Source organism: Macrotis lagotis, chromosome 8, assembly GCF_037893015.1.
Source record: "Macrotis lagotis isolate mMagLag1 chromosome 8, bilby.v1.9.chrom.fasta, whole genome shotgun sequence".
Taxonomy (NCBI): Eukaryota; Metazoa; Chordata; class Mammalia; order Peramelemorphia; family Peramelidae; genus Macrotis; species Macrotis lagotis.
The window spans coordinates 40,276,308-40,300,769 of NC_133665.1; the positions used below are offsets into that span (position 1 = coordinate 40,276,308).

Here is a 24,462-nt window from a genome sequence, read left to right on the forward strand (position 1 = left end):
TTGTTATAGTTTAATTTTCTTCTTTGTGTTAAATAAGTGATAAAGGAACAATGATGCAAGTTCTATCTGAATTCCTCTAAACTTTCCATCTACATATTTTCTGTGTATCTTATATGTTCCTTTTTCATAAAAGTTTTGCAACCCCAACACTAGAATGTGAGCTTCTTGAAGACAGGCATTATTTTTGTTTTTTTTTTCTCTGAATTTCCAGCACTGAGAAACCCACCTGGTACAGTTAGCATTTAATTTAGCATTTAAGAACTGCTTGTTGCTTGATTGATGATCTAGTCAAATACCACTTCCTGTTTTCTAATATTAAGCTCATGCTAGTTTTTAACCATTTCAAAAAATAGGAAGACTTTTATAAGTCTTTTTGTTTAAGTTGATTATAAAGAAAATGTAAAAGTTTTTCAAATTTTAAGCTAGTGACTTTAAGAACTTCATTTTCCCCTCATTTTCTCTTCCCTTGCTTCTAAGATACTGCATCTTTTGACCTTTGGAACTCACTTGTATGCATTTATTCTGCTCTTTTTTATTACATTTTTTAAAAACATGGGCCATTTACCCCCCATTAAACTCTACATCAAAAAACAGAAACTGTCTTATTTATTGTTATCATGTAGCACCTAGGACCATGATTAATGTACTAAACAACAAGCACTCCCACATTTTTGAACTGAAATAAAATTAAATTGGAAATGAAATCATTCATTCACTTTATATTTTAAGGGGAAAAAAGTGTGCCTAAACCCAACTATGGAACCATTTAAAAACTATTATTTTGTGTGTTCACCATTATTATAAAATCACTTTCTCTCCAAATGCCTTGGAAGATAGGATTAATTTTCAGTATAAGCATTTATGTGTACTCCAGAAATCAGTAAATATTATAAATCAGGGTTTGATTTATGTTTTTTTGTTTTATTTTTTAGTATGGAGAAAATGTTAATGATGTAGAGACCCAGTTGTTAAACATTTAAGGTTCAACTGCCACCACTGATTTCTCCATTCCAGGTTGCTTAGGAAAACTGCAATAAGTTACAAAATTAATCTGATTTAATTTACAAGTCACTTCACCTGGACACTGACAGTGGCTTGGCCATCCCTCTCTAGAGGACCACTTACCTTCCTCTTCCTCCCACAGAGACAGTTTCAGACTTACATCTCACCCTACCCTATCCCCCACCCTCCCTGGCTTATTTCACTATAACTATTAAAGCCATTTCTCAAGAACTCCCCCAATTACCCTTCACTCTTCAAAAATTTCTCAGCATTTCTCCTCCAATTACCCTTCACTCTTCAAAAATTCCTCCTTATCTCAGCCTCACTCCTCAGTTATACACATAGGTTCTATCTTAGCCAAAGCATATATTACAAATAGTATTAGCCCCATCTTATAGAGGAGGAAACCGAAGGGACTTGCCCAGAGTCACACAGTTGCTGAGGATCAGAGCTATAATTGGAACCCAGTCTTCCTGATTCCAAGTCTCTTACAGCATCCACTAAACCAAACTTGTGTAACTGTTTTCAGAACAGGATCTACATGGGAAGAAGTTGTATCCTCTGGGGGATGTCTGTCCCTTTATACCTAAAGAAACATACAAAGAAAATCCATTTGTCCAGATATTTAGAATTTGAAGAGCACTTTTGTAGCTTGCTCAGTGTCCCAAAGTAAATGGCAGAGCTGGATCAAAAACTCAAGTCTCCTGCCTCCTACTCCATGGGTCTTTCCACTACAGTTCCTTCTCAACAGACTAAGAGAGACTGTCTTTATATAAAGTATTTCCATTTAAAATCCCAGGTAAGAGCCCATGTACTGATAGTTCATCTCTCTGACATGTTTTTAAAAATAAGAATTTTCAACCAGAGCCACCTCCCTTTTTTTCTTAAGTCTAACAAGGTTCCAATATTGTTTTTGATCAGGGATATCAGTTATTATATATTAAGAAAATGGTTCATTTTAAGAATTTTCTCAAATTTGTATTTGGGTGAGTTTTGGTTTTCTTTTAAGCAGGGTATACCTGTGAAAAGATTATCCTATATAAATAACAGAATATAATATCTAATGGTATATTAATATGCAACAGCCTTCATTATGACTTTAGAGCAGAAATAACAGGGCAAAGGTGGGGGAAACTTCCAGGGGCTGAAGTGATAGGAGCAAGTTACTATAATTCAAAGGCTTGTCAGCTTCCTAATCAATCAAGAGTGACAGCATCTATATAAAAAGCAGAGGTGTAAACAGCATGCGTTCATTGATGTTCCATTCCAACTTGAACATGCATGTGCTGGGCCTGATTCTACACGGAGCCAAGGGGAGTGGGTGGCCCTTGGGCTGAGCACACAGATGTGATTTCAGACAATGACCTCACCCAAGGTTTTCACTAACTAAAGGGATTCACTCAGAGTTCAGAGGAATGCCTTGTTTATGTTGAGATTTCTACTCCCCCTGATTCAACATAAATTCAGGTCCTAGGTTAGTATTGGTGAAATTAAGAAGGGGCAGGCATAAGGTAACAAACACCTTTCCACTATGAATGTTGCCCGAAATTGGAGAACTCTGGACATCAGGTAAGGTGGACCCAGGAGCTGTACAGACTGGACTATATTGCTGGCTGGATTTTTGTTCAGATAATCCTGCGGCTTTTTTCCTTTGTGCTGCAATTTGGGACAAAACACTATCTATGCTGCCACCTAAGGAATTATAAAGAAATATATAAAATGGGTACATGTCAGTGGCAATAGCATGTAACTTAATCTCTCCAACCTAATTCAGATTTTATATGATTATTATGGTACAAGGGAAGCAATAAAAATTATTACAAGGAAAGGGGTCCCACCAAATTGAAATGTGCTTTCTCCAGTTATGAATAGTACAATCTTCTGGTAAGCAAGTTGGAATTGTATGATAAGGTAGCTAAAATTTTCATACCCTTTGACCCAGAGATTCTACAAGGTTTATATCAAAGAAGGTCACAGATCATATACAAAAAAATATTGATAGCAGCACTTTCTGTGATAGCTAATACTTAGAAATACAATTCAAACACCCTTCAATAGTCATGTTCTTCCATTGGGATATGATTAAATCAACTATGGCAGGTCATGGAATATTACTGTGCTGTAAGAGACAATGAACATGATGGATACAGAGAAAGATGGAAGGATTATATGGAATGATGCAAAAGGAAGTAGGCTGAGCCAGGAAAACAACATATATATATATATATAGTAATTATACAATGTAGATGAAAAGAACAATCACCACAAAACAATTAAAACATAATGTTGCAAAATTTATAAAATAGAAGTTTGACTTCAAAGGAGAGATATGAAAAACTGAATCCACCTACTCCTTTGCAGAAATGGAGGGTTTCTAGGAAATCATGACTGGCAGAACTTCAGAAAAACCTATAGAGGCTTGCATGATGTAATGCTGGGTGAAATGAGCAGAATCAGAATAACGTTGTATACATTAACATCAACACTGAGTGATGATCAACTATGATGAACTCACTCCATCTGAGCAGTAGAATAATCAAAGACAATTCTAAAGGATTTGTGATGAAAAATATTATCCACATTCAGAGAAGGAACTATAGAGTCTCAACGCAGACCAAAGCTTACTATTTTCAATTTTTAAAATTTATTGTATGTTTTTCCCCATCATGCTTTTTTTGTTCCTTTTTTCTTATTCTTTTACAACATGATTAATATGGAAATATGTTTAACATAGTTTTTTCATGTATAATGTTGCTCTCTGTCGGGGGAGGGAGAAGGGAATGGAGGGAGAGAGAGAAATGTGAAACTGAAAACCTTACACAAATTGTTGACAACTATCTTTGCATGTCATTAGAAAAAATTAATTTAAAAAGGAGTAGAAGATTCATGGGGATAGAATATTGCATGTAAAGTCAAATTTTCTTTGATATATTGATTGATTTCGCTGAGTGTTCCCCCCCCCTTCATCTTTTTCTTTAAAAAAATCCTTTATTTTAAGGGACAGTTATCTGGGAAAGGGGAGGAAATGGGCTACAAAGTAAAAGCTAGATGATATAAAACTAAAAGATATAAACAAGAGAGAGAGAGAAAGAGAGAGAGAGAGAGAGAGAGAGAGAGAGAGAGAGAGAGAGAGAGATACTTCTTTCCTTAAATGACCTGCCCATCAAAACTAGGGCTTTCTGCTCTAGAATAGCAAACCACAAGCAGAATGGTATTTGGAATATTTTGAAAAAAGATTTCTTCTGCCCATCCAAAAGATAGCACCAGCTTACTAGTTATATTTGTCAAACGCTAGCATTCAATTATGAAATAATTAATATCTAACAAATGAGAATCATTTCAAAGGATTTCATTTTACATAGCATTTTGGTACCAATTCTGCCCTAAAACTCAGATGGAATTCCATAAAAGGAATCAAATGAATGCTGAGGAAGCAAATATGAGTCTTGACAAAAGCAAACCACCAACCACATTGGAAAACAGGTAGCAGAAAGACCCAGATCATATAATTACCTACAATCTTGAATGTCTCAAAGCTGTCTCATTTTTTGAGACATTAGCAAAGACTGGGGGGGAAAAAGAGACCCCAGACCTCCTTTTTTAAAATTTTAGCTTTAAAAGAGAATTTTAAATATAATTCTGCTAAGTGAAGTCCAAATGTTTTACTTTCAATATTAAAAAAAAGGAGAAAGGTAGAGTATATACTAGATAGAGGATCAACTTTGGAGTGATAAAATCTTGGATTTAAGTCCTGGCTTGATAAATCCTGTGCAATCATAGACACAGACTGTGTCTACATAGATGAGTTATTTAATATATTAATCCAAACATTATCTACCACATACAAAAGATTATAGATTATTTCAAAGTCTTTAGGGAATACAGAGGAAATAATCAAGGCAAGAGTTATGATGTAACTGGCATAGCTGTCAACAGAACTTCTAATGTTTGCAGCTAAAAAGATTCATCCAACTAGTAAGAAGTGTTTGTTTCTTCTGGAGAGAAAAATAGCAAATTGGAATGGGTCCAGAGAAAAAGCAATGAGAATAGTAAATGAATTCCAAACAACAAACCATGTCATATGAAAATTAATTGAAGAACCCTTGGATATTCAGCTTGGACAAGAGAATACTAAGGGGAAGAGAAGCAAGACATGGATGTTCTTTACAAATCTCTGAAGATCTGGTGAAGGATAAAACTTTTATTTCAAAGGGTAGAGCTAGGAATAATAAGTAGAAGTTATAGGAAGGTAAATATTGCCTTAGTATCAAGAGTATTTAAAACATTTAAATGGAGTAAATTTTCTTAAGTAATAGTGCATTCATGTTGTAACATATCTATAGCAGTTCTTTTGGTAGTGGCAAAGAATTGGAAATTGAGGGGAGGTCCATCAATTGGAGAATGACTGAATAAATGATGGTACATGTATGCTATGGAGTACTATTATACTACAAGAAATCATGAGTAGTCAGACTTTAGAGAAGCATGGAAAGAATTATGTGAACCGATGCTAAGTGAAGTGAGCAGAACCAAGAGATCATTGTACACATTAACAACATTGTGATATTTTCAACTATGATGGACACAAATCTTCTCCACAGTTCAGTAATCAAGGACAACCCTGAGAGATCTGCTATGGACAATGTCATCCACATCCAAAGGGAAAAACCAAGGAGTCTGAATATATACTATGTTCACTTTTTAAAAACTTCTTTTATGTTTTTTCTTTCTCATGATTTTTTTTCTTTCCCTTAGTTCTTTTCACAACACAATTAGTATGGAAAAGTGTTAAACAGGATTGCATATGTACAACTTTTACCAGACTGTTCACGACCATGGGGAGGGGGGAGGGAAGGGAGGGTGGTAGAAAAATGTGGAACTCATAAATTTGCAAATGTATGAATGTTGAAAAACTACCTTGCATATAACTGGAAAAATAAAATAAAATTTCAATTAAAAATGTAGTAGTGTGTTCCCTAGTACTGGAAATGTTCAAGTAAAAGCTGGATAACAATTTGTTAGAGCTATTGTAGAATAGAGAAGTAATCTCTGCATCAGATAAGAGATTAGACTATTCTTTTTCTCTTAAGATTCTACATTTCTCACTGCATACATTTTCAGACCCCACTGATGTGTCAGTCAGTTTTGTTGAACTGTTCTTTTTTCCCTTTTTTAAAAACATTTTGAGTGAAAAAGAGGATGGCTCTTTGGATAGGGAAGCAAGGAGGGATACACCTGAAAATGAATGTAATAAAAAACAAACATGACAAATAAAAAAATCTAAAGATTCTATTTCCATAAAGTTTGAATTTCCATATTTTCCTTTTTCATTTCTTATATAAATTTGAAAACAAAATACATACCTGATCTGTTATGTAGTTCTCCCCCATGTCTGTTAATTCCACCTATGCCACTGGATCCACCAGAAGAATGGGGTGATTGGTTAAAATTTCCTGAATTTGTAGGAGAAGTAGGACTTCTTGTAACAGTTGGAAACTTAACAGGTCTTACAGATGTCTGAAAGAATAATATGTGCAGTTAAGTATATTTACACTTAGTATATTCTCTCTTTCCCCTACCCCATTATTCAAACAGAGATATAAAACTTTTAAATAAGGAAGGAAACCACATTTATTGGAATTATCACAATTGTCTTTCTGTAAATGCTAATCATGAGTGGCGAGCTACAAGATGATCAAGTGTCCAATGAATGATGCTTCTTGTTTGCCTCTATTCACATGAAAAAAACAACTTCATTAACTCCTCACTTTACTTCTCTGAGAATTGGTTAGACATCTTTGAATTTGTAGGCACCTTCCTTACATTCTGTGATTATAGAATAGGAATGATCTATAAAAGACCTAGGGGACATTCATATTTTTATTTCATGAGTTCCCATGACCAACATAGCCAGGCTATTTATGATGAGTCTTTTTATACTTAACTAAACTGACCTTCAAAGAATGGTCCTAATCCATTTCTGGGACCATATTAGAAGCCTTCCTAGCTTGGAACAACTGTGAGGGCTTGTACTCTGCAAGCACAACCTTCAAAAACCAGGGTAACCTCAACATCACCTGGAGGCATCAGAAGTCGGACTGTGTGAAGAACTGTATGAGAGATGTTCCAAAAAGTAAAGAGAGTATTATTTTGAGGATATGAGTGATGAATGCCAAGAAAAAGTCATGGTTCAACTCTATGACCTTGGTTACTGTCCCTAAAGAGGAAAGGAACCTAATCAGAGTGTACTGGAATGAGACAGTCCAAATAACAGCAATTCAATTCAATCCAATAAAAGTTTTAGTAGAGCTCTCATCTAAGCAAGACAACAAGCATAAAAAATGCTTTTGAATCACATCAAATTGAAGTGAACTGAAAGATACCAGGGATACAAGGACAAATGAAAGGATACTTATTCTAAAGGAACTTATATTCCACTGAATATCAATGTACAATAAAGACAATGAAACAATTCAAGCACTGAAGGAGGTCATACACAAAGGGAAGATGTCTTAATCCCTCCATGTTGTCCTCTACTAATTTTATACATATAAATTCCATTGATTTGGTAATGCTTAATATGTTTGCCATCACTTTTAGGACAATCCACAAAAACGAATCAAGCCCTGATTTTTGAAGCATTTGTTGTTTTCCAAGATGTAATTGCCCACAATAAAATTTTAACAAGAGGCTCTCACCAGTCAATGTGAGGTGTCTCCAAATCTAGAAAGACTGAAGAACTCAGATCAATGGAATATTCAACTATGATTCCATAGGAATAATGATTTAGACTGCTGCCCAATTCCTAGACTAGATATGCAGAGTGAGACACACTTGTGGACAATATGGGAATGACTGCATATTTGTTGCATTGGTCTTTGTTTTTCACAGGTTGAGGGGTGAGTGTTTGAGAGAGAGGGCAGATGTATGTTAATTTAAAAAAACTAAATTTAATAAAAAAAATTAAATCAAGTGACATGGCCTGTGGTCACATAGCCATTGAGCAGTGGAGTTATGACTCAAATCCAGGCTTTTGTCTCAAATTTGAATGCTTTTTCCTATGATATCACACTGTAAGATTTGGCTGTAGAACTCCATTACTTACAATGTCAGAATTTCCACTGCCAACAGGATGGTATTTGACAGATCTCTGTGGCAATGTGGTCTTCAGTTGTTCTGTCTGACCATCTCTATTTATCCGAGTCCGATCTGAGTTCCATAGTTCAAAATTTGAAGGTGGTAAGAAAGGAGGAATCACAGCTTTCAGCTTGTCATTCGGGAGTCTAGTAAAGGGAGCACCATTTCTTAACTGAAACAAAAAGAAACAAAACCCTGATTTTAGAAAAGCTACTGACAGTTTCTTTGATTCTAGAGTGAAAAGATATGGATGTGAAGAGACAATGAGAAGGGAAGCTAGGCTGGAGAATATCAAATACTATAAAAGTACTTTATACAGCAATCTCCTTTTGCCTTTATTGCAATTTACCTTTTGAAAGCATTCTGTATGTAACTAATATAGTTTACTTAGAGAATCCAAGAGTCAGTGGAAAAAAACTAACTTAATTTAATTTAAATAACTTAAACAATTAAACAGCATTAAAGTAGAAAGATATAAAATAAATATAACATTCCAAAATGTATGGACACGTGTGTTTCCCCCATTAGATTAGAAAGGCAGCATGTTACAGAGGATACAGTCCTAGACTAGAAGTCAAGAAGACCTGAGTTATTTTGGAAATGTTTTGTATGATTGTCCATAAATAATCTACATCAAATTGTCTGCCTTCTTAAGGAGGGAAGGGAAAGGAGAAAGTAAAAGAATTTGGAACTCAACTTTTTTTTTTTAATAATGTTAAAATATATATGTTTACATGTGATTGAGAAAATTAAATTAAAAGTAACTATAAAGACAACCTAAGTTAAATTCCATTTCATTTACTAGCTGTGTATCTCTGGGCAAGTCCCCTACAATCTTATTTTCTCATTTTTAAAATAGGGGGTTTGACTCTTATGATCTCCACGAGCTCTAACTAATAAATCTATGATACTGAGACTATGATTCTAAGTAATTTGAGGGCCTGACCATGTTGTTTTGTACCCCTTGGCACCTAGTATAGTATCTTGGCACTTAATTTTAATATAATAACAGCAATATTGTTTTAAGGATGTCTTTGATAGAATAAGTTATTTTGACTATTATAAATACCAAAATTAACTATAAAGGATATATAAAGAAAGGTGCTATGCGCATCCAAAGAAAGAATTAATAAACATTAGTAAGTATGGAAAAATTTTACGTATGTATACCTATTTAAATCTATTGGTAACCATCAGAGAAGTGAGATAGGGCAGGAAAAGAAAGAAATTTATATGATAATTTTGTTGTATATTTGAAAGGAATAGCAAGTTGTGTATAGTGGATTTGTTTTATGTGAAACCATTTTGTTAATTGTACTATATTTTGGAAATGCTTGTTTTATTCCATAAATTAAAAATAAGATAGTGTTTTTAAAAAACAGAATTATCATAGAATTGAATACTTAGGTTGTGTTGACACTAAGCCCAAAGGGAAGTTGAAACTCTGTGTAGTATACTATGGCCAGAACACTTCAAAGCATCATTCATATCCAGTGCTTCCCCTGTCCCTCTAGGGCAAACTTGTCATCCTCTCCCTGTCTCTCAACTGGTACAAATTCTCTCCCCAATTTCTACTTATAGGCATCCTTCCCTTCCTTCAAAGCCCAGGCAGGTGATACCTACTCTACATAGCCTCAATGCCTACCATGGTATCTCTCCAGTCAGATATGATCCCTCTCTCCCTGAGTCTCTCAGGTCACTTTGTTTATCCTTTCCCATTGAATTATCATAGGAAATTAAGAGTTGTGTTAGAAACTGAGTTGTCATTCATGTCAACTATAGCAAAATGAGTTGACACTAAAATGTAGACTCTTTACTACTGCACTACTAATGATCTTTATTTTATTATTTTCACAAGGTAATGGGTGAAGTGACTTTCCCAAGCTCACACAGCTAAGCAAATATTAAGAATCTGAGTCCGGATTTGTATTCAGGTCCTCCTAACTCAAGGTCCAGTGCTCTATCCCCTATGCCACTTAGCTGTCCGCTATTGCCTTTTTAACAGTTTACTGCCAAATTTTGGCTGAAATAATTTTTTGCATTTAAACCTGCTCATAATAATGTATTTGTGCACAAATCTCATCATCCCTATAAGACTGGATTCTCCTTAAGGGATAATGATTTTTTCATCCAGTATTCTCAATGCCTGGCCATACATCTTATATACTGTTTTTGCATAAGAATTGGATCTGTGATTTCATTTATATAGGGAATTTTGGGGTGAGGAAAGTCCCTCCTTTACTGCAGGCTGATGCTTTCTCTGCTACTCATTTATCACTTAGAGTTGATTTGTCCAGGACCAAATATATCAAAAATGGAACTTGACTCCAAGTCTTTTTGATTTATGATGCCAACTCTAGTCACCTGCCTTTTATATATAATAGGTGCTTAATAAATGTTGAATTTATTGAGCTGAAAATTAAAATAGTATCCTAACCTTTACTGAAGTCAAATCTACAAATAATCCACAAAACCAAGTAACTTAGAAAATATAAAAATAACCCACCATTTGGGGGTGGAGGAGTTAGAAATCAGTTAGATTCAAAGTAGTAATATAATTTATCTTTTTAAAGATAGCATTTATCTCTTTCATTACATTTCTATTACATTCATTTTAAATTGAGGAAATTGGGGTCAATAAATGTTACAAGCAATAGCTAAAATAATGGAAAGATAAAGTGAGAAAAGTGCTTACTGTATCTATTTTACACTAAGCAAAGTGCTAAAAATACAAAGAAAAGCAAAGAGAAAGACAACCCCCTTTCTCAAGGAGTTTACATTCTAATGGAATGTAAAACACAAAAGGGGAGAGATGCATAGAGGGTGGGAGAGGGTGATAAAAAAGGGGATTGTGAGAAGATAAAGGTTTTCTCTGTGAGGGTATTGTCTTCTAGTCCAAAGAGTCAGATGCCTGGCTGGAAGGAAATGAAGATTGGCCAGCTGGGACTCCTCACAAAGTGGAGACCCCAGGAGGAACTCACCCATAGGAAAAGGGAGCTGGCATGGCAGAGGGAGATTCAAGAGTGAGAAGTTCACTTAGGCAGATGGATGTTTCAGGATAAGAAAGCTGAGGGAGGAATAAAGGACAAAGAGAAAAGAGAAAAAGAGAGATGGGAAAGAAATAGATTGCAAAATGAGTCCTACAAGTGACTTCCCAGGCCATGTGGTAGGAATAAAAGTTTTGAAGCTAAAGGTAAACTGGGAGAAATGACAAGCAGGACAGACTTAGCCACACTAGTTTACCTGCTACTGGGGTCTGCTGCTGACTACCACTGAGAACCTTTTAAGCATCAACCCTTTCTGGTGCTACTTTCCACAACGGAGAAAATTAATGTGAAATACACAATAATTTTAAAATACTTACCATCGTGGTCAATAAAGTGTCTTCTTTTTCTATTCTTGTATTGGTAGGACCTAAAAAGCAAAATAGATACATTCAGAAATTTGATAATCTGTATTTCCCAAGTCATTGATATGAATAAAAATATAAGCTCTGTTTTTTTAATTCTGAAAATATTTGCTCTTAGATTTTAGCTCTTTAATAATATTCAATTTCTTAACTGAAGAAATGCAATTAAAAATTTTAATACATGCTTTTGAAATTTCCATAAGTAAGAAAATGTGGAACTCAAAAACTTGCAAAAGGATGAAGGAAAGGAAACTATTTTTGCATGTAATTGGAAAAAAATAAAAAAAGAATTTAAAAAATGCAATTTCCATAAGCAAACTAGAAACTATAAAATTACATATATAGTGACAGAGTCACCAAGGAACATAGAATCTCAGGGTTAGAAAAAGGGGGCCGAGAGCCCTAGAGTCTTTTGTAAAGCAGTTCTGACATGTGATCATCCAACCTTTGTTTGAACACTTAGAATCCTAAGATTTGGAGCCAGAGGGGATCCCAGAGATGATCAAGTATGAATACCTTCCTCCTCCACATCCCCCACCTAATAGAAGAAGAAACTGATTCTCAGAGAGATTAAGCAACCTGGTAGCAGAAGTAATGGGGGCTGACTCTAAACCTCATCCTAGTCTCTCTAACTACAAATCAAATTAGATCACAGTCACTTCCTAATTGAAACAACCCTTGATCAACTCTTATAGATATTCCTCTCCTGAGCACTTTTCCAAGTTTCCTCTTCCATGCACTGAGGATTCAGGAAACTTGTCCTGAGACTTGATAGCATGAGGCACTCTCTTCACCAATATAGATCCTACCCAGCAATGATTTAATAAATAAGCTAAGTAGTTGACTGAAACATAGAAGTTAAGAGACTTTCCCAGATTCACTTGGCTAGAAGGCAGATTTTTCTGATTGACTCAAAGTCCAAATTTCTCTATCCTATACAATACTTAACAGGTACCAAATTAAAAAAAAACAAACATTTTTTTTTCCTTAATCTTCAGAGCAAGAATGAAAAATATTATAAATATAAAAGAAACTACCTCCCCTCATGAAATGATAAGGGAAAAAAGAACAAATATTTAAATCTCCAGGAAATGGAGCAGGAAAATATTTGTATTTTCTAGGAAAAAACTCATAATTTTACTTTCAATTTTCAATAACTAAGAGATTGAAGAAAGTCCCAGAAACTATAACAAAGTGGATTTTTCCTACATATTAATAAGAAAGTGATAAAATATAATGTCTCTAAATTTCTACTGGCAGATATATTTATTGCTGACATGAAAAGAAGTAGAATAAATATCTTTTTCCCTTAAAAAAAGTGTTTTATGAAAGCCTTGTAAACAATAGCGAGAGATGTAGACTGACATAGCATTTAGGTAGGTTTGAACTTGATTGACTAAATCATGTTATCTGATGGATAATTGTAAATCAGGAGATATATTTCTAGTGGGAGATCCCATGGCTCCATTTTCAGTCTCATTCTATTCAGTATTTTTGTCTAATACATCACTGAAGACATTGATGATTCATTCATCAAGTGTGTATGATATATGTACATCAAGTGTAGATGAAAAAAAAAGTTGGGAGTGATACTTAATACACTAAAAAACAGAATTTTATCCTCAAAGGTTATGATGGATTAGTGTAATGGGTTAAAAGTAAGTCAGATTTCAACAGTAAAAATGTAAAGTATTATCATTGGTTTCTAAAAACCAGCCCCACAAGATGAGAAGAAGTACAAGATCAGAAAATCATGGCTATTAAATCCATAGGAACACCTAGGGGTTTTCACAGAATCACAAAAACTACAAATTGGAAGAGACCTCGAGAATTCATTTAGTCTAACCTATACTTGATCAAAACCTTTCTACGATATTCTGCCTGGAGATTTAAGAATGGGAATCCTGAGACATTGATATCCCAAGTCTTTGGGCAGCTCTAATTTTTGGAAGTTCCCCTGTTTTAAGCCCAAATCTGTCTCTGGAAGCTACTGTTCATAGTTCTGTCCTTTATGATCAACAACAGGTTTGATCATTCCTCTTCAAATACTTGAAAAATAGCTATCTTAGTTCCCTCCAAATCTTCTCTCTGACCCACTTCCTTAAGAAATAGTTCTCTGCTTTGAATAACAGGAATAAGACTTACACTTATTTTTTAAAATTTCCTCTGAATTTGAGTAATGACAGTCACACAGTCTTAGTAATAATTGATTTCAGAACAGTGTGTGTGTGTGTGTGTGTGTGTGTGTGTGTGTGTGTGTGTGTGTGTGTGTGTGTATGGAGAGAGAACAACCTATTCAAATTTTATTTTAACTTTACCAGCCTCCTTGCTTTGGGTAGCAATGTCAGAAATTCCAGAATTTCTTGTCTCATCTTGGGGAGTTGCTTTCATTGTAGAATCCAGGGATGGCTCAGATTCATCAGTGAAAGGCATAGGGTGATTACTGGAAAGTCCCCGATGTAATGTTTGGGTCAACTTGAGCTTTCGAAATCTGTTGGACATTCTATTCCACCACGACTGAGGAAGAGACATCCAATAAAAGTTTGGTTAGGCTACAATCACATTAGCTATATATTCACATGTTTCCTTTGAGCTATTACTTCATTAGAGATAGTAATGTTAAAGATTTGAAATAATACACTTTACATATATTTTTCAATTGATCTTTGCAACAATTCTCTGAGGTAGGCAAAAATGCAAAAATGGAGGGCCAGAAGAATTACCAGACATTCATGATGTAGAATAAAAAAACAGTGAAAACAGGTTTGAATCCCTACTCCACTACATAGTGCCTAGGGAGATGAGCCACATAATGTCTCTGAATCTTATTGTGGTTGTTTAGTCATTTTCAATTGTGTCCCACTCTTTGAAGTATGTTTGGAGTTTTCTTGGCAAAGATACTGAAGTGATTTACTTCTCCAGATTTCCTTCTCCAGATCATTTTACAGATGAGGAAACTGAGGCAAACAGGGTTAAGTGATTTACTCAGGGTCACAGAGATTTGAACTCAGGAACATGACTATTCCTGACTCCAAGCCTAGCACTCTATCCACTGCCATCTAGCTGAACCTCAGTTTCTTCAATGCTTAAAATGAGAGGTTGGTTTAGATGAATTCTAGGGTGTCTAAGATCTCATATTTTCAGTATCACATAGAGACAGAAAGAGCCAGGACTAGAACTAGAATATTTTGTTTTCTTTAAAAAAATCTAAAGAAATGTCGCTCACCTATCTTACATAAACAACAAGCATTTATTAGATGCTTACAGATGTATACAGAATAGTAGGTTAAGGGTTGAATGAAATATAAAGATTAAAAAGTAGTCCCTAACCTCAAGGAGACTACATTTTAGTAGAGATGTAATATATTGAATCTTGATCTGCTACCCAGTATAAGCACAATAATGACAGTAATGAACTGGTGTTCACAATAGTGAATATGGACAATTCAAACTGTAAAATTCCTGCCTTCCTTCAATGATTCACTAAATGAATTAGTTAAGTCTTTTTTGACTACTAAACACAATTTTATTAGCAGTAATTTTTTTAGGTTTTTGCAAGGCAATGGGGTTAAATGACTTGCGCAAGGGCACACAGCTAGGTAATTATTAAGTGTCTGAGGCCAGATTTGAACTTAGGTACTCCTGACTCCAGGGCTGGTGCTCTATCCACTGTCTCACCTAACCCACCTCTAAACACAATTTTAAAATCAAAATCATGGGAGAAAAAAATCCCCTATAGGTAGCAAACATTTTGGAAGATGAAGGTAGTTTGCTTCCACTTAATGAGGTTATGTCCTAGGAGTTTTTCTAGAACAACAGATGGTAAGAGTCATACCTCCTATAATAGTTGGCAAGGACCAGTTTAATCCATTTTTAGAGTCCTAATTTTTGGTTCCCTTTTCCATCTAACAACATAAATGTCTCTTCTCCAAACTCAGCAATCTCTCTTCCTTCTGCAAGTCTTAATATGGACTGTGTCTTCTATCTGGAATATATTCTGCCCAAACCAGCAGACAAATGAAAACTTTATTTTCATATAAAGGATCATTCTGGTGCCACCTTCTACATGATGCCTTCTCTTATTCCCTTATCTATTAGTGAAAGGTCATTTTTTTTATTTCTGTGATAAATGGCCCACAATCAGCATTTCAACTTAATATTACCTATTTATTCCCCCCCCCCCCATTTTTCCTCTCACCATTGTCAAGATGCCCCCCCACTCAGATAACCTATTTGCTCGTCTATATATGTTATAACTTCCCAGGACAATGAAGGCTCCTGTTTTGTTTTTGTATTTCCAGTCCTTTAGCACAATGTCTGACATATAGAAGCTATTTGTTATGTGTTCATTAAATTAATTAAATAGTCTTAATTTTTAAAGCAAAGAAAAATTAGAAAAACAAAAGAAATTATTCATGCCTAATTAGAATATGTGCCTAGGAATGAAAAACTATAACTTTAGGCAAAACTTGTCAGTTTGCAAAAGTTTTCTATCAAGACATGTCATAACGATATGCTCATATTTATTAGATGTTTATTGAAAGCAAGTTTGGACTACCAAATTGGAGTGTGGGCTTTAAATAATCTGTTATAGTATGTAAGAAGTCTCTAGAATCGAAATTCATTTATTAATTTAGTTTCTTTTTTCTGACAAACATCTCTCAGGACATTTGGCTAAATTTTAAGACTACCTTTCAATTTTTAGTCTTGATTTCTTTTTCCTAAATGTCCAATAGTCAGTGTTTCTTCAATTTGATATCTAGCTAGGGCTTTCATTCTCTTCCCTAGTTTTCCTCCTAAAAATAATCACTGTCCCCAGTCCTTTCCTCTTAGAACAATCTTAGGTACTGCTCCTTTTGACCCATTTACACTTTGTTTCATGATTCTTTTTTTGGTCCCTGTAAAGAATAGCACAAATTATTCAGAATTCTCAGGGATATAGAACAGACATAGAGATAGTGTGGTGTTAATATAAAGAACTGGTCTCAAAGTCATGATAACTTACATTCTGGGCAGGTCCCTTAATCTCTCAGTACCCCAAGAAGAGATCTAAAACTAAAAATTACAAGGCAGTTGCCATCTACATTGGCGAAAGGTCTTCCTCAACAAGGGTCAACACCAAAAAATAGAACAGACCTCAATTTGGAAGAAAAAAATCCTTCCTAAACTATGATGGTCCAGATCAGCTAAAAAATATTAAAAGAATTAACTCCTGCTTTTGTGTATGTGAATTATCCACATGTAACTTTTCTGTATTACAAGTCAGCTTCCCTCAAATACCTTGCATGTTCATGGGAAGTTTTGCTAATTGAATATTTTCCTAATGACTGGAGGTACATTTTCAAGTGTCAAAACTTTTTTTTTTAATTTAATCTTTTTTGATGAGAATATTTTGGAAATATATCCCTACAGTCTTGGACTTAGAATAAAAAATCTGGGTTCAGCTCTCAGTTTGCACTTCCTTTGTTCAAAGTCACTTAAACTCTGGAGACCTTAGTTTCTTCATTTGTCATGTGGAATAATCTCTAAGTTTCTCTCTAGCTCTAAATCTATGGTCCTTTGACTTGATTTTAAGTCCTGGTTTAGGCACTAATCATCTGTGCAACCTATAGCAATTTCTTTAACTCTCAGAGTCTCAGTTGCCCCAGTTGGGGTAAAAAATTGTACTACTTGGGGTATCTGGTTGGTGCAGTGGATAGAGCACCAGCCCTGGAGTCAGGAGGATCTGAGTTCAAATCCAGCCTCAGATACTTAATGATTACCTAGCTGTGTGACCTTGGGCAAATCACTTAATCCCATTGCCTTGCAAAAAAATATATAAATATCTGACCTCATTGATTTATTGCAAGGAAAGCACTTTTTACATCATGAAGCACTATGGAAATGTGATGCTATTGTTATTTTGTTATGGGAGAAGTGACTCCCTATCACCTCCAGGACCAAATATAGAATCTTCAGCTTTTAAAGCCTTCATCATTTAGACCCTTTCTACCTTTCCAAGCTGTGGACACATGATTACTTTCCATATCTAGTGACCATCTTGCTATTCTTCAAACAGGACACTCCACTAGGCAGTTTTCCTGATTGCTGCCAAGTCCTAGGATGTTCCCTCTTCTTGGCTTTGCCTCCTATATTTCCTGGCTTCTTTCAAAAATACCACCTTCTACAAGAAGCTTTTCTGGACCCCCTTCATACTAGTGCCTTCCATCTGAATATGTCGTGGTCTATTATATATATCCTGTACATACAAAGTTATTTGTATTTGTATATATTCCTCCAATATTAGACTGGGAGCAGATTGAGGGCAGTTGTTTTTACCTTTCTTTGTATCCCCCATATCTCATGTGCCTGACTCACATAGTAGGTGCTTCACAAATACTTGGTGATGGACTAACCTCTAATTAAGTGAAATTTTATTGAATATAGCTCACATTTCTGCAGGGGACCCTCCACAGATGACTATATAAGTGCTGATTCTCTAATGACCACAGCTTATTACTTGGCTATAATCTATAGAAATGGGGAAAAGGCAAAAGCAGGTCATCAGACTGGGTGGTATGTTGCTTTCAGTTCCTCTAAAAAGATGCAACTGCCTGCTATGGGAAAAAAGTTGCGATTTAAAAGGATTCTTAATGCAAGAAAACAAGCCTAGAGCAACAGTCTACTGGTCACACACATGACTCCTTTCTCTTTTGTTGGGCAATGCATATTTACATCCTGAATAATCGATTTACAGCTAATCACAGCTCCACCATCCATCTATAGGAGGCATATTCCTCACTAATAAGAACGGAAAAAGGCAAACCTTCAATCCACCTCTGTCATCTGGCAACACTGGGACACTCAAGGATTGTCTAATCCTTGAATGCGGCAAAGATGACTGGCTGATTGTCTTATTTTTGTCTTTATTTACTTGCATGCAGACCGATGCCAACAGCCGTACAAGTTCTGTATCTATAAATGCAAAAGAAGACATTTTACCTCTAAACATTATCATTAGTCCAAGACTTATTAGTATGTCCTAGTAAAGGTAGGATTTGAAACTAGGTCCTCTGATTTCTGACCAAGTTCTTTGTACTATATCATACAACTTCTATATCCTAGAAGCTTGTGTTTGTTGAGTTAGGTGCTTGCCCAGGGTCACACAGCTAATAAATCAGAGACAGGATTTGAAGCAGATCTTCCTGACTCCTAGCCAAGAACTCATTTCAGTACAATAGGATGTCACTTGATCAATTAGGTGATTGAAATTAACTTTGAAAATCTTTCCAATTAGCAAAAACATCATTAAAATGTAGTTGCAAATAAAAATGCTTAATTTTTTTATTTTTAATTAAATATTTAGGCATATCTAAAATCTACCATCATCACTCCATACTTGGATTATTGCAATAACCTGATGGTGGGTCAGCCTGGCTCAAATCTCTACCTGCTCCAAACCATCCTCCCTTTTTCCTAAAGCACACATCTGATGTCAATCCCCAACCCCTTACATCCCCAGACCCCTGCTCAGTAAATACCAGTGCCTCCCTATGCTTCCAGGATCAACTATAAAATGCTCTGCTTTGTCATTCAAAGCTCTTTATAACTGGCCCTCCTGCTTTTCCAGTTTTCTTACCCCCACCCCAACACATACTCTTAAATATTCAGTACTAGATTCTCTTCATATGCTCCCCATTCTTGGAATGCACTGCCTCTTCTACTTCCTGGCTTCCTTTGAGTCCCAACTAAAATCCTATTTTCTATAGGAAGCCTACCCCAATCCCTTTCAATCCCAATCCTCGCTTCTGTTTATTTCCTATTTATCCTATTTAGAGCATGTTTTGTAAATAGTTGTTTGAATGCTGTCTGTTCCTTGTCTTTCACCTCTTTTTGCCCCCAATGTTTAGCACAGAGTTGGCATTTAATAAATATTTACTGATTGACTATATCAAAGAAATTAATTTATAATAATTAAACAATGCTGTATTTAATTAAAGGACAACATTTATAAAATAACATACCAGGATCATTCAGGAGCATGACTAGATCAAAAGCTGTATATCCATTTTTTGCCCGAAGAGTAACATCAGTTCCTTGATTTAACAAATATTTAACAACTTCTTTATTCCTATTTAAAACCAGAACAAAACAAAAGTCACATTTGCTAAAAGTAAAAAATAAAGTGATCCTTTCCTGCATCATGAGAGATATAGTAGCAGTCTACTGGAATTCAACACATGGAATGTTTGGAAAGAGCATTCTATATATTATTACTAATTAGCGCAATTAAATAGAAATTTCCAAAGTATCATTTTAGTAAGAGACTTCATCATTTCTATCCAGAACACAGGGGATTTCATATAGTAGGTATTTAATAAATGATTGCTGAGTAAGTGAAACCTTATCACCCTTAAATGGAAGATTTCATATATTATTTAAATCTAATTATACATGGTGCCCCTTTGGTTTGTTCCAATATTCTAATAGATCTATGACCTGATTGCAATGAATATTCTAACAATGCAAAATAGCAATCCACTAATGCCTGACCCACCAACGAAACTCCTTTTATAGTCTGCCACATGAAGGGTCCCCCCATTTGCCTTCCTTTAGTAGTCTTAACTCTTGTGGAGGCACCAGAGGAACAAAAAAATGATCAATTATCCCTCCCACCCAGTAACTAACCAGGTCCTCTTTTTCCTAGTCATACATTCCTCTGATAATAGCCTTGAATGTGCATACTAAAGATAGAAGGGGCCAAGACATTTCCCAATGAATGACAATAGTCAGATCTTTTGACTTTTGTGAGAGATTTCAGGATACCATATGGCCTAGGAATTTCCTCCAGTTCTAAGATATGTTTATGCAGAGATAAGAGCCTTATTGGTCTCCTAGTCTTACATCTCATCCTAATCCAGTCCATCCTCCAGCTATAAAATTGATCTTCCTAAAGCTGATGTGTCACTCACCTCCCCTATTCAATGAATTCCAATTAATTAACCCTGTTACCTCCAGGATCAAATTGACAAGTTGGCTTTTAAAGCCTCTCAGAACCTGGTCCCCTCCTACCTTTTCCAAATTCTTATTTTACAACTTACTCCACAATTTACTTCCAACTTACTTTACAGCTCCATCCCCCTTTTCTTCAGTATATACTCTGTGATCCTCTTTCCTCTTCCACACAGATACCCTAATTCCTGACTGAGAGCATTTGAAGATAAGGACTTCCTTATCTCTGTTTCCTGGTTTCCTTCAAGTGCCAGATAAAATTCTGCTTTTTTTAGGAATACATTCCTGATCCCCCTTAATTCTAGTGCCTGCCCTCTGAGATTTTCCTCTAATATATCCTATCTCTAGTTTGTTTTTCATTGTTTGAATAATGTCTCCTCCAACTCTATTAGATTGTGAGCATCTTTAAGAAAGGATAAGGATTTTTTGTCTTTCTTAGTTTTCTTTATCTCTCTTTAACTCATTGTCTTTCAAATAGTAGACCATTAATATATGCTGTTGAATTGACTATTTGAATGTACCAACTAATCTGTTTCTGGGTGATGGTGAATTACTACCAAAATTGTTCATCTGGCACTTAATTAAAAGTCCCTTAAGATAAAGAATGTTACTACTTCAAATGTGAAAAGACCAATTAAATCACTCACTTATGAACAATTGCCTTATAATACATTTTCTACCAAAAAAAAAATCTTATTCAATAATTGTTTGTGGATATGTAAAAAGTCTGTAATATCTATAAAAAGATAAAAATCTATAGAACAAGTAAGATGTTAAAAATGCTCCATGAAAGAAGGTTTGATAATATAGTGAAAGGCTGTGGGTCATAGAGAATAGAGGTCAGGAAGATCTGGTTCAAGATATATTTCTTTTTTTCTTTTTTTTTTTTTGGATTTTTCAAGGCAATGGGGTTAAGTGGCTTGCCCAAGGCCACACGGCTAGGTAATTATCAAGTGTCTGAGGTGGGATTTGAACTCAGGTACTCCTGATTCCAAGGCCAGTGCTCTATCCACTGAGCCACCTAGCTGTCCCTCAAGATATATTTCTAACTGGGTGATTCTGTAAAAGTCACTTAGGATCCTAAGGTCCCAGGTAGTTCTCTTAGTTGAAAATCTGATGCTCAATTCTCTCTCTCTCTCTCTCTCTCTCTCTCTCTCTCTCTCTCTCTCTCTCACACACACACACACACACACACACACACACACTCACTTTTTCCCAAGATATATGTTTATAATATTTCTTTTTCAGAGGGGAGGGGGGTTTGCAAGGCAATGGGGTTTAAGTGACTCGCCCATGGTCTCACAGCTAGGTAATTATTAACTGTTTGAGGCTGGATTTGAACTCAGGTCTGCTTGACTATGGGACCTGTGCTCTATCCACAAGCACCACTGTTAATAAGATTTCTAACTAGAAAGGGAACTCAGAAATGAGTTATTCAAGTCTTTCATTCTATACATCAAGAAAGTGAGACCTGATGAGATTAAAATAACTCTCCCAAGATCATTATGGAGAATAACAGATTTAGAACTTGAACTCAAGCCCTCTGATTCTGACTCAAGTACTTTCTTAGCCTATAGAATGTTGGCTTCCAATCATGAATACCCTGACATCCCTGAAGAAGATGCCCAAACCTAGGTATCTCTGGTTCAATATGAGGAGCAACTTTTATAGCATTTAACTCTTAAAAAAAGAAAGAGCTGTGATTTCTCACAAAAGAAGTTTACCCATGGTAGGTGGCCTGCATTAGCGCAGTCCATCCATGAACATTATCCTGCTTGTCAACATCCGCATTTCTGTCAACAAGCAGCTGCACAAGAGACAACTGCCCAGTGACAGCGGCTAGCATCAGAGGTGAAGCTCCATCCCCATTAGTGATATTTACTTGGTTGGGATCTTCATCTACAATCTCTTTAACAAGCTGAAAGTTTCCTGAAAATAGAATAATTTTGCATATGAAAGTTAGATATCTGTTAAATTAATAATTTCCAAAACTATAAACATATTTTATATACAGAGTAATAATAATAATAATAATAATAATACCTACTTCCTAGGCTTGCTTTGAAGATAGAGACATTTGTAAACTGCTTTGCAAACCTTAAAGTACTATGTAAATGCTAGTTATTATAATTATTGTAATTTATATTATATATAGAGGAATCCAGGTGGCACAGTGGATGCATGCTCTGGATCTGAGCTCCAATCTAGGCTTAGAAACTTTCTAGTTATGTGACCCTTGGACAAGTCACTTAACCTCTGACTGCTTCACTTTACTTATCTGAGAAGTGCAAATTAGAATAGCACCTATCTCCTAGAGTCATTGGAGGATAAAAGAAATAATTAAAAAATACTTCCTAAAGAAAAAAAAATACTTTCTAACATAATATGCTAGCTATTATTGTTAGCTCTTCTTGTACTACACAAATATAAGCAATTTTCTATTTTTCCATACTTCTTATCTGGATAATCTGCTCATTCATCTATAGTTCTAAAAAATGAAAAGGCCACTATATATTTTTTGCAAAATTAACCTGCTTTTTTTGGTCTGTTGCCCACATTTTTAAAAAGCAATAGTTACTTTAGTCTTCATTTGCTTTACTTTTGCATGAATATGCCACCTTGTGGTAAAAAAAGGGAGCTGAAGTTCTGAACCCAAGCTAATAAATTATAACAAATTATACCTAACAAATATACATCGATTTATCCATGTATTCATACTTTCATACATATGTTTATATAGACATACAATTAAAAGTCTTTATCAAAAGACTTACCCATTTTCAAAGCGTGGAAAATATCAGGTCGTCTTTTCTCTTCATCTGAACAAACAAAACATTTAGACTAAAAAAGTTAAAATCAGAATAATTTAATATAATGGAGAATTCAGAATAGCACCACACAATTTTAAATATAATCTGTTTCTAAAAAAAAGCAACCTTTTCCTTGGTCATATCTAAAGTCTAATTAGTGATTTTATCTGGGGATTAAATTCCCTATTAAAGAAGGTAATTTCAGTGTTTCAGGAGAGTCCTTTTTCTCTAATTAGTAACTAAAGGAGATTTTCTGTTCAGCAGATTCATGTTTTGGGGATGCATGGAGTTCTCCCTAAGAATTTTAAGGTTTTTCTCTCCCAAGGGGAATAGGGAAGGGGTGGCTTAGGCCTGAGGGGGATTTTGATATATTTGGGGGGGATAGAATTCAGTGAATCATACTCATGATTCTGTCTGAAATCTTAAAGGGTCCAGGGCCACCAAGGAGGAAAGCCATTCCTTGGGCTTTTTTCAGTCATATTTTTCCTATTTAAATGATTAGTGTAGCAAGTTATCATGGAAAATCTGAATGTGTGGCTTCTTTAAATGTAGAAGGATCAGTCTTAATCTACTTAGACCCTAGAGAGGATCAAACTTACGGCAGGAGAGTATGAGGGGATAGATATGGGTTTAAAATAAAGATTTTCCTATCTCTACAAAAGTAGAAAAGGATTCCTTGGTGGGTAATGAGTTCCTGGCCAATGATAGTCTTCATAGAGAAACTAGATATATTATAGGTAGAATTCATGCTTTAGGTTGGATGACTTTCTCTATGATTCTGATCCTCTATTAGTCTGTTCCTAGGTGGTATTGTAGATTATAGAATACAAATGATGGCATTGTAGATTATAGAATCTCACAGAAGTTCATATTTGGAAGAGCCCATCTAGACCAACTCAGACAGAAACTCTGCAACATTCCCCTAAAGTAGTTGTCCAACCTTTAGTCCCTTAGGGAGAAAGAACCCATTCCTCATCTCAGCAGTCCATTCCATTCAATTTAGACCAACATTTTTTTTTAAATAGTTTTCCTTACTAAAGCCTCTCCACAATCTCTGTAGGCTCAAATTTAATCCCTCTTGCAGAATGATTCTCAAAATTTTTGGTCTCAGAA

At 35.2% G+C, this 24,462-nt stretch overlaps 1 protein-coding gene across 2 annotated transcripts in view; it reads right to left on the reverse strand.

Moving 5' to 3' along the window:
* ANKS6 (ankyrin repeat and sterile alpha motif domain containing 6) overlaps nt 1–24,462 on the reverse strand; it is an 83,455-nt gene that overhangs the window by 21,880 nt on the left and 37,113 nt on the right. For both annotated transcript variants that reach the window (XM_074196721.1, XM_074196720.1), the window contains exons 3-11: nt 23,314–23,358; nt 22,264–22,468; nt 19,552–19,658; nt 18,354–18,502; nt 13,867–14,065; nt 11,504–11,553; nt 8,108–8,311; nt 6,366–6,519; nt 2,525–2,694 (exon numbers count right to left, since the gene is read on the reverse strand). In XM_074196721.1, coding sequence (XP_074052822.1) covers nt 2,525–2,694; nt 6,366–6,519; nt 8,108–8,311; nt 11,504–11,553; nt 13,867–14,065; nt 18,354–18,502; nt 19,552–19,658; nt 22,264–22,468; nt 23,314–23,358 — 1,283 coding nt within the window. The remainder of the gene's footprint in view (nt 1–2,524; nt 2,695–6,365; nt 6,520–8,107; nt 8,312–11,503; nt 11,554–13,866; nt 14,066–18,353; nt 18,503–19,551; nt 19,659–22,263; nt 22,469–23,313; nt 23,359–24,462) is intronic.